This window comes from Apteryx rowi, unplaced genomic scaffold (assembly GCF_003343035.1).
Source record: "Apteryx rowi isolate R43461 unplaced genomic scaffold, aptRow1 scaffold_991, whole genome shotgun sequence".
NCBI classification, from domain to species: Eukaryota; Metazoa; Chordata; class Aves; order Apterygiformes; family Apterygidae; genus Apteryx; species Apteryx rowi.
This window is the reverse complement of record NW_020451306.1, coordinates 9149-19839: the sequence shown is the minus strand read 5'-3', so window position 1 is coordinate 19839 and position 10691 is coordinate 9149. Positions and strand designations below refer to the sequence as shown.

Here is a 10691-nt window from a genome sequence, read left to right as displayed (position 1 = left end):
TCACCAGGTGGGAAGAGGGCTGGAGCAGGACCTGGAGGACCATCCAACCTGCTGGTTATAGCTCTTTCCTGACACCTGGGAGGTGTGGGCTCACCTGGCCTCGAACAGAAAGGAGCTCCCCTGCCCTGGTGTCCTCTGCTAAAGCCAGATGTCACCTCACAAGGTGGCTCTGGACAACAGCCCTTCATCACTTTTGTTCTCCTTCCAAGCTGGTCTCTCTGAGCTGAGCTTTGTGGTGTGGATTAAACAAAACCACTAATTTTTTTCCTGCTTTTCACGTGTATCAGCAGAAGGCTGGACAAACCCCACGACGCTTGGGTCTCGGTCCAGTCCCACCCCCAAAAACACTCTCAGGGTCCTCCACGTCACGCCAAGACGGAGCCAAGGACGGGGTCCGGGGGGAACGTCCGGCTGCCTGTCCCAGCTCCAGGACCTGGTGCAGCACGCAGAAGGTGCTGGAGCCGGAGAGGGGCCAGGACCGGCACCGGGGTGCGGACGGGGGGCTTGCAGGACCCTGGAGCACCCGGCTGGGGAGGCAGCCGCAGCTTTCCGCAATCTCATCTGCCTTTTCTCCGCTTCGACCCCCTCCCAGCATCCATCAGACGCAAATAGTCTGGCAGCGCGGAGAAAGAACGCGTCCTCTTTGCACGCGTTTTGCGCAGGAAGGAGATTAATCGAAATGCAGATGGGTCCCGGGGCCGGGTCTCTGGTGCACGCTCCCTCCACCTGCCCTCGGCGGCTGGTGGTGGGGAAGCAACGACCCACTGCCCCCAGCCAGCCCAGGGACCACGGCGGAGGCCCCCCCGGCCCCCCCCCCGGCTCCTCTCTCCGCAAGACGAGGGCTTTTCATTTTTGTCTCTGCCTTCTCTCCCCCTCCCCGTTACTTTTATTCTGAGGTCTCCCGTTATCCTCTTAGTCTGGAAAACCATCTGCAGTCACTCCTTGCGTCTCGTGGGCGAGGGCAGCGCGGGTCGGCAGCTGGGTTTGGGCAGCTGGGGAACTCGGATGGGGGAGGCGATCTGCGAGGGAAGCGCGAGGGCAGGACCCCGCGTCTGCAGGGAGGCCTGAAGATAGCAAGCGCCATCCTGCAGAAGGCGCTCAGAGATCGGTGGATGCTTCCAGGAAAAGCGGCTGCTCCAGGGAAAGTGGGTGCTTCCTCCCGGAAAGCTTCCAGCGTTGCCCTCAAAGAGCTGGGCAGCTTGCTGTCCGTCTCAGGAGCTTGCTCCAAGACGATGCCGGCTCTGCACCCTGGGATACGGCCGTGTCCAGCTGCCCTCGAGCAGCAGAAAAAGGGAAGCGTGTCATGTTAGGCGTGCAATGACCAAGCCAACTCGCTCTGTCTTTTTTTTTTTCCCCAGGGTACGGCCATGCAGCCCCCAGCACGGACGGCGGGAAGGTCTTCTGCATGGTGTACGCCCTGCTGGGGATCCCCCTCACCCTCGTCATGTTCCAGAGCCTGGGCGAGCGGATCAACACCTTCGTCAAATACCTCCTCCACCGCGTCAAGAAGTGCCTTGGCATGAGACGGGCCGAGGTGTCCATGGCCAACATGGTCACCATCGGGTTCTTCTCTTGCATCAGCACCCTGTGCATCGGGGCAGCCGCGTTTTCCTACTACGAGCACTGGAGTTTCTTCCACGCCTATTACTATTGCTTCATCACCCTCACCACCATCGGCTTCGGGGACTACGTGGCCCTGCAGAAGGATGAGGCCCTCCAGAACAAGCCCCAGTACGTGGCCTTCAGCTTCGTCTACATCCTGATGGGGCTGACGGTCATCGGGGCCTTCCTCAACCTGGTGGTGCTGCGCTTCATGACCATGAACGCCGAGGACGAGAAGCGGGATGCTGAGCACCGGGCGCTGCTCACCCGCAACGGGCAGGCCAGCAGCGTCCACACCGCGGACACCGCCTCGTCCACCGCGGCAGCCGTGGGGGGCGGCGGCGGCGGCGGCGGGGTGGTGGGCGGCGGGGGCGGCGGGTTTCGCAACGTCTACGCGGAGGTGCTCCACTTCCAGTCCATGTGCTCGTGCCTATGGTACAAGAGCCGGGAGAAGCTGCAGTACTCCATCCCCATGATCATCCCCAGGGACCTGTCCACCTCGGACACGTGCGTGGAGCAGAGCCACTCCTCGCCCGGCCGCTACCCGGAGACACCCTCCAACAGATGCTTCTGCAACGCCCAACGCTCGGCCATCAGCTCCGTCTCCACGGGCCTCCACAGCCTCTCGGCTTTCCAGGGACTCATGAAGCGCCGCAGCTCCGTGTAGCCACCCGCGACCCCCCCCTCCCTCCTTCCCCACGTGCCCCCTCGGCCAAGGGGAGGTCGCAGCAGGAGGAAACTGTCCTACAACCGGCAAAGCCGGCGGGGGGGCACCTGGGCATCTCCGCCGGGGCGCAGGATGTCCACGTACTGCAACGCCGTCGCCTCCCTCCGCTCGCCGAGGCTTTGCTGGTCCTTTCCAGAGCGGGGAGAGGGGGCTGTTGGTCTGTTTTATTTCATGTTATTGTTTTGTTTTATTTTATTTTATTTTGCAAACCACTCCTCAAAATGTGAAACTTGAACTGAAGACCTGGAGAGCTTTTTGACCCGATGGAGAGCCAAGGGGAGGAGACGGGGCAGCCCCGGGGCGGGGGGGCGAGTGGGTCACGGCTGCGCCCGCATCTCTCGCAGCTGCACCTCGCTTCGTTGCACCCGGCGCAACCCTGCCCGGCCCCACGAGCCCCATCCCGGCCGCGGCTGCCACCTCCTCCGTGGCCGGGAGGCAGCTGGGATAAGGGACTGTGCAGGAGGGTGTGACGGCATCGCTGCAGATGGGGTGTGTGACTGTGCGTGTGCGTGTGTGCAAGCATGTGCAAGCATGTGCATGTGTGTGCAAGCGTGTGCAAGCATGTGCATGTGTGTGCAAGCGTGTGCAAGCGTGTGCAAGCGCGTGCAAGCGCATCGGAGGCTTTGCAGAGCAAGGGCACACCGGTCGTGCACAGTTCGGTGTGTGCGTGCTGCTGCTGACCCGCCTATTCCTGTGTGCGTGTGCTGCAGGATGCCCGCGTGTGCATTCCCACCTTCCCTGTGGCCGCTCCAGGGGAGAGGAGGACGTGCAGCTCCGTGCACATCGCGGCGGCAGCAGTGTCGCCCCAGGAGGAGGCTGCCGCACAGTGCCCGGCCGGCCGCAGGTGCTGCATCGCTGCACCGGCCGCAGCACCCACAGCTCCTTCCCCTCTCCTCGGCTCCGGCTCCGGACACACTGGAAAAGGCAGCGGAGGAGCCAGGCAGCAAGACTGGTTGCAAATGCTGGCACGGTTTCTGCACCCAGGGAGATGCTGCTCACAGCATGATTCCTGGCATTGCTCCGGCCGGGAGCAATGCCACGGCCAGGTGAGCGCGGCACGGAAACATCCCGGCGGGCATCGGATCAGGGGATTCGCCTCCTCCTCGCCCTTTGCCTGCCCTTGCTCCTGGCCACGGTGCCACACCGCCAGCTCCCACCTCCCCATCCTCTCGTCCCCCCGCTCCCAGCACGTCCCCGGAGCAAGGAGGCGAAGGAGGGACGGCTCCCGAGCGGCCGGGGATGCTGCTGAGAAGTCGTGCACGCGTCGGCAGGCAAATCAGGCTAAGAGGGGCTTAGACGGAGTTTTTTTGTATTGCTGGGCACATGATCCTGCCGCTGTGGCTGGGAAAACAAGCTGCGAGTCACGTAGGCAGCCGCAAACGCCGCCGGTGGCACGGGCAGCGCCGGGCTGCAGCTCCCGCCGGGCTGCAGAGGTGGGCGGCAGCCCCCATGTTCCTCTTTTTTTTTTTACCCTTTTTGGAATGCCAGATCCAGGCATTTCTATACCTTTCCCAGGAGAGGCAGCAGGACATCCTAAAGCAGCCCCCGGAGCACCGGCGGAGGAGCCGGAGCCGGCTGGTGTGTCCAAAAGACTTCTGGCATCCCGCGGCACGGCGCTGGCAGTGCAAAGCAATCCCCGTTTCCGCGGCGTTTACGCACGTGAACTCGGCGTTCGCAAGAGCCGGGCACGTCTCTTCCCGGGAAAGCAGGCAGGGAGCGGATGCCAGGGACTTGCCGGAGTGTCCCTCCGCATCGCGCCCCAGGGCAGCGCTGGGCTGCAGCCGTCACCCACGGGGAGGGCAGCAAGGAAGGCTTTTTCGGGGGGGGGGGGGGGGACAACATGGAGCATTAAGGGACTTTTTCCACCCATTCCTCCTCAAATATCTGTTGCAGCCTTTGGATATCTGTTGCATCCCTTTGGAGCCTGCATCCCGCCGCATCCCCGCACTGCTGGGGTGGGGAGGGTGCCCATGCGAGGAGGGAGCCCCAGGAATAACATTCCCCAGCTCCCACCCTCCCCCGGATGCCCCGTGTCCCATGGATGGTGATGCCGTTTTCCTTCCCCAGCCCAAACTAGGAGCTGCCTTTCCCTGGAGAGGGCAGGCAGGGAGAGCAGCCGGTGCGGGATGAGGGGTTCCCCAGGGGGCGCGTGTGGAAGCGCAGTGGCGGGATGCAAGAAGCGGGAGCGTCTCCTTGGGATCGTCCGCTTTGTCCCCGGCAAAGGGGCAGAGCTCGGGCTAGAGCCCGAAGCTCCTCTTATTTTGCGGAGCGAGAAAGAGCCGGGGAGCAAAGCGCAGCCCTGCGGCAGCCCGGGATGCGCCCCAGGGAGGTGCCTCCCACGGGATCGGGGTAGCGAAGGGCACCGGAGCCACCTTTTCCCCCCCGTGCAGCCTGCGGGAACGCATCCCGTGACCACCAGGCATCGGGGAGCGCATCCGTAGGGCGCAGCTTCTGCAAGAGGAGCATCCGCCGAGCTGCCCGGCGGAGCTGGGTGCGGGAGCAGCCCACGGCATCCCACCGGCGAGGCAGGAACAGCGGGAGCAGGTTCCCGCGCCGCGGCCCGGAGCCGAGCTCGCGGGGCCGGCGACGGAGCGAGCCCACCCCTCCCCAGCGCGCCGCTCGTCGCCTCCCCTCCTAACGGAAGAAAAACAACGCATTTCCAATACTTGACGACGCGTACGTACTGCTAGATGTCGGAGAGGATATTTATTACAAATGACGCTTTAATTGTATCTATAGAAGTCTATAAATATCTACTGCAAAGGAGTCGCGCGGGAAACTTGCGGATGACTCTGGGAAACTTCTCTTCGCTCTCAGCATCTTTCTCCTCCTTAGGCACCGGCGGGGAATAAAACTCCCTCCGGCAAAGTTTCTCCGTTTCTCATGCCAAAGCGTATTTGTACTGCTGATTTACTTTCGTGATAGAGAGAAATAAAGGCTGATTCCAACCTCAGCGACCGCTTCGGCTCCTTTTTCGGGGCGGCAGGGAAGCCGGGGTGCCGGCGCCAGGGTCATGGGGAGGCCGAAGGCTCTGGGGGCCGAGGCCGAGGGACATGGGAACAGGCGGGCAGGGAAGCGGAGGGTCCCGGCGCCTCGGACCTCCCCGCGCCGGCGGCTCTGTGCCCCCCACGCCGTTGCGTTTGCTCTTTTATTTACGTTGGGGGGGGCCGGGAAGTGTGAGAATTTCCTATCGGGAAGCGTATGTTTGCCCGTCTCCTGGCTTTTCCCACGGACAGGAGAAAAAGGGATGGGGAAGGAAAGGCTCGGCTTTGAATTCTTCCAGGGTTGCGGTGCTGTTTGTTGGTCTCGTCCCGAGAAGAGGAGGGCCTGGGGCTGCCGGCAAGGTTGGAGCCCCTCTGGTCTCCTCCGGTCCTCTCCTGCCCCACCGCAACCCACTGGTGCAAGGCTGGAGGGGCCCTGCAGGAGCTTTTCCCACCCCAGGAGCCCATGGGAACCCCCAAAATGCAGCAGAGCCGTTTTCCTCCTACCACTGCCCATAACAGCATCTTCTCCATGCTCCATGGGCTCCATGGCCCAGGCTGGAGACCGGCTCCCCCCTTTGCTCAACGCAACAGCCAAGAGATGTTCAGCCTCTGCAAGCAGCTGTGATCTGGGCACCCGTAACCTTCTTCAAGGGGAAACTGAGGCTCAGATAGGTTGGGGAAGGAGGCGGACGCCCACACAGATGTTCCTCAAGGTGTCTGCAGGACGAGGAGGTGCACGACGGAGCCAGAGACTCCGGTGTCTCCAAGGACCGGGATGCGCGGCGCCCAGCCAGCCTGCCCGGGGCATCCCCGCGGCTCTCGGCTGCTCTCCCACCTTTAAGTGGATAATACAAGCTCCGCTCAAACCCAGTCAGGAGCAGCCATCTAATCTACTAACGCTAAGCCGTGCGAAGACCAGATCTGCCTTGGCAGCAGCTTACGGAGAGAGCGGCTTATCCGAGGAAAAGCTCAGAGGAAGCATCTGTGGGCACGCCGCAACTTTCCCGCTCCCCAGCGGAGCCGGGGACCAGGAGGTTCCCACGGCTTGGTCCCTCCTCCTGCTGCTCTCCAAGGCCAGTGAACGGGGGCCCGCGGTGGAGCTGTTAACACTGTCGGTCGTGCTCGGGTGCGGTTCCCGCTCACCTGAAGACACGACGCCGAGCTGGCGGGAGGTCTGCTCCGATCCTGATGGCCGTTCCCGGGGTTGCCCTGGCACTCCGGGCTCCCAGCCTTCTCCATGCAGCCACCAACCTGCCTGGCGTGTTGTGCCACCCGCTGGGCCTGAGCCAGCAGGAGAAGCTGGAGGAAAGGTTCTGACGGGGCAGAGCGCACCTGCGGTGAGCTCGCACACCGTACAGATCTGAGAGGAGCGCTGGAAACCCCAGAGGGCTGTGCTGCCCTTCAGGGGGACCTCGAGAGGCTGGAGAGACGGGCGGAGAGGAACCTCATGAAGTTCAGTGAAGGGAAGTGCAGGGTGCTGCACCTAGGGAGGAATAACCCCATGCACCGGTACGGACTGGGGGAGACCGGCTGGAAAGCAGCTCTGCGGAGAAGGACCTGGGAGTGCTGGTGGACAACAAGTTGACCATGAGCCACCATGTGCCCTTGTGGCCAAGGCGGCCAGTGGTATCCTGGGTTGCATTAGGCAGACCGTTGCCAGCAGGTCGAGGGAGGTGATCCTCCCCCTGCGCTCAGCCCTGGGGAGGCCACATCTGGAGTGCTGTGTTCAGTTCTGGGCTCCCCAACACAAGAGGGATGTGGAGCTACTGGAACAAGTCCAGTGGAGGGCTACCAAGGTGATGAAGGGCCTGGAGCATCTCTCCTATGAGGAAAGGCTGAGAGAGCTGGGCCTCTTCAACCTGCAGAAGAGAAGACTGAACGGGGATCTCATCAATGTGTCTAGGTATCTGAAGGGAGAGTGTAGAGAGGATGGGGCCAGATTCTTCTCAGTGGTGCCCAGTGATAGAATGAGGGGCAACAGGCACAAACGGAAACATGGAAAGATCCATCTAAACATCTAAATGTGAGGGTGACTGAGCACTGGAGCAGGTTGCCCAGCAAGGTTGTGGAGTCTCCATGCTTGGAGATGTCCAAAATCCATCTGGACATGGTCTTGGGCAACGTGCTTGAGGCGACCCTGCTTAAGCAGGGGAGTTGGACTAAATGGTCTCCGGAGGTGCCTTCCCACCCCATCTGTCCTGGGTTTCTGGGGAAAGAGCTCATCCCTGGGGAAGCAGCAGGGCCCTGGGGGCCGGGAGAGCGACTGCAGCTGAGGCTGAGCCCATCGTCGCCGCCGGCCAGGGCAGCGAGGCCAGCAACCAGCCCGGGGCAGGGTCACCGGCGTGTCCACGGTGGGCAGAGGTGTCTCCAGCCGAGACGCAGCACCCGGTGCAGCCCCGGGGGTCTCGTTCATGCCGCAGCCGGGTGCCTCTCGTTTCATCCTCCGGCCAAGTGATTTTTTTTTTTCCCCCCCTTCCAAGTGTTTAAATTTCCTTGTCATTCGTAGCCCAAATATTTACAGGGCCCTGGAACAGCTTCAAATTCCTCGCTGGTGTCAAGCAGCCCAGCAGCCTGCCCGCGGGCAGGGAGGAAGGTCGTCTGCAGGCAGCGGGGGCTTATCCTGCCTCCTTCCGCCCCCCCATCTCCTCCGCGAGCCTCCTGCACCCGCTGCGGCCGATGCAACAACCCAGCGAGCGACAACCCCCGGCCGGCGCTGGGGCGAAGCGTCACCTCGGCAGCGTCGCGTGTCCTCAGCCCCTTGCAGGGAGGCGGCCCCGCAGGACACGGGGGGAAACTGAGGCAGGGTCCCACTGGTGCGTGCCCCCCACCCCAGGGAGCCCCCAAGCCCGGAGGCAGGGTAACGGGAGCCGGGGACGTGTCGGTGCAGCCGTCTGCCCTCAGACAGCCGTACACCCCCCCCCCCCAGCACCCCTCCTCTCGGGGTGCTACCGCAGCAAGGGCTGCGTGGGGGGTGCACCGCCGCGTCCCCAATCCTTTCCTTTGCTGCTCACCGGCCACACGCAAAGCAGCAAGCGGTATTGCAGCCGTGTTTGCAGCCGGGAGTATTGCAGCCGGATTTGCAGCTGGCAGTATTGCAGCCGCATCTGCAGCCAGCAGTGTTGCAGCTGGTTTTGCAGCTGGCAATATTGCAGTCGGATTTGCAGCAGGTAGTATTGCAGCCAGGTTTGCAGCCAGGAGTATTGCAGCCGGGTTTGCAGCTGGCAGTATTGCAGCTGGTTTCGCAGCTGGCAATATTGCAGCCGGGTTTGCAGCTGGCAGTATTGCAGCCAGGTTTGCAGGTGGCAGTATTGCAACCACATCTGCAGCCAGCAGTGTTGCAGTTGGTTTTGCAGCTGGCAATATTGTGGCCGATTTTGCAGCCGACAGTGTTGCAGCCGGTTATGCAGCGGCAGTGTTGCTGCTTGGTTTGCAGCTGACAGTATTACGGCCGGTTTTGCAGCCAGCACTGTTGCGGCTGGTTTTGCAGCCACAAGTATTGCGGCCGGTTTTGCAGCTGGCAGTGTTGCAGCCGGGTCCCGGTGCTCTCCGCCCACCTCCCTGGTCCGTGGGAGCTGCTCCGCACCAGGCAATGGGATCACAGAGCCGCCCTGCTTCCTGCGCCCGGATAACGAAGCGAGTGGCCCGCTAACAAAGGGCCAGGCCTCGCATCCAGGTTCATTGCGGTGGAGCAGCTGGCTCCTACGGACCCGGCACAAGATGGGGCTGCTCCCAGCATGCATGCACACGTGTGTGTGCACGTGTGTGTGTGTGTGTGCATGTGTGGTTTCGGGTGGTTGCGTGTGTGCATACCTATGGATGGATGGATGGATGGATGCAGCCCCTGCGCAGGGCCAGGGCGCAGCGAGGCACCGCCAGCCTGGCTGCGGGTGTCTGCGCGGGGGCACGTGCTGGCCTGCGAGGGTGGGCGCATGTGCACTTGTGTGTTGTGCAAGTGTGCGTTGTGCGGGGGTGTGTGTGCAAGCACTCGCCTGTCACATGTGCAACTGTGTGGTGCAGGCAGGCGTGCGTGCGCTTGCACACGTGGGCGTTCCTGTGCAAGCGTGCGCTGTGCAGGTGCGTGTTCGCATGCCCTGACGTGTGAGTGTGTGTACGCGTGTGCGAATATGTGTTGTGGAGTTGTGTCAGTGTGTGCATATGCATATGTTGCACAGGGGTGTGTGTGTGGACTGGTATGTGTGTGCATGCATGCATGCGTGTGCAAGTGTGTACTGCACAACTGCGCGTGCATACAATCGTGCGTGTGTGCATGCATGTGCCAGTGGGTGTTGCACAGACGGGTGTGCACGCATTTGCATGTGAATGTGTGCACGCGTGTGCAGGTGTGTATTGCACAACTATGTATGTGATATGCGATTGCACGTGCGTGCGTGCATGTGCCGGTGGGTGTTGCACAGACGCGAGTGCCTGTGAGCATGCATGTGCAAGCGCGTGCTGTGCGGGAGGGTGTGCATGCACTTGTGTGTGTGTGCACACATGTGCAAGCGTGCTGTGCCAGCGGGGTGTGTGTGTGCGTGTGTGCGTGTTACCGTGCTGCTCGGACGCATGCTGGCCCTGCCGGGGGGCCGGTGGGCACGGGGAAGGCAGCGGCTCCGCCACCGCTCGCTCGCAGTGTCCTCAGGCACCTCCGTTAGCCCCACGGGCAGCGCGGGGCCGCGAGCGCTCGGGGGGACGGCGCTTTTGCAGGGCCCATGGCGGCCTGCACCGAGGGAGGGCCGGGGGGTGTCTGCCTTTCGGTCTGCGCCGAGGGAGGAGGAGGAGGAGGAGGAGGAGGAAGGGCCGGGCGCGCGCTGCCGCCAAAGAAGGAGACCTCGGCGCGGCCAGCGGGGAGGCGGCAGAGACGCGGCCCCTTTCCGTGGCCGAGCGCTGCCACCTGCGCCCGGGCGAGGGGCAGCGGGGCCACCGGGAGCCCAAAGGCCACAGCCCCGCTACGAGCCGCCCGAGAGGCCACAGCACCGCTGCCCCGGCACCATCTGACACAGGGGCAGCGAGGGGGCGCGGGGACACCAGGGGGACAGGGGGACACAGGGACATCAAGGGGACATGGGACGCTTCAGGGACAAGGAGACACCGTGGGGACAAGGGGACATTGAGGGGGCACAGGGACACCACGGGGACGGGGGACACCGCCAGCGGCAGGGAGACACCATGGGGACATGGGGGACACCGCAAAGACACGGGGACACCACAGGGCTACAGAGACACAGCGGGGACAAATCGGTGGCACAGAGGCACTGCGGGGCCCGGGGGACACCATGGGGGCACAAGGACACCGCAGGGACAGGGGGACACTGGGACAGGGGGACACCGCAGGGGCATGGGGACGCTGGGGAAACAAGGGGAAACGGGGCACCACGGGG

General features: G+C 63.2%; 1 protein-coding gene across 1 annotated transcript in view; it reads left to right on the top strand.

Moving 5' to 3' along the window:
• KCNK3 (potassium two pore domain channel subfamily K member 3) overlaps nucleotides 1-2269 on the top strand; it is a 13026-nt gene extending 10757 nt beyond the window's left edge. The window contains exon 3 of the mRNA XM_026055360.1: nucleotides 1359-2269. Within this exon, the coding sequence (XP_025911145.1) occupies nucleotides 1359-2269 (911 nt within the window). The remainder of the gene's footprint in view (nucleotides 1-1358) is intronic.
• Nucleotides 2270-10691: the final 8422 nt, after the last annotated feature.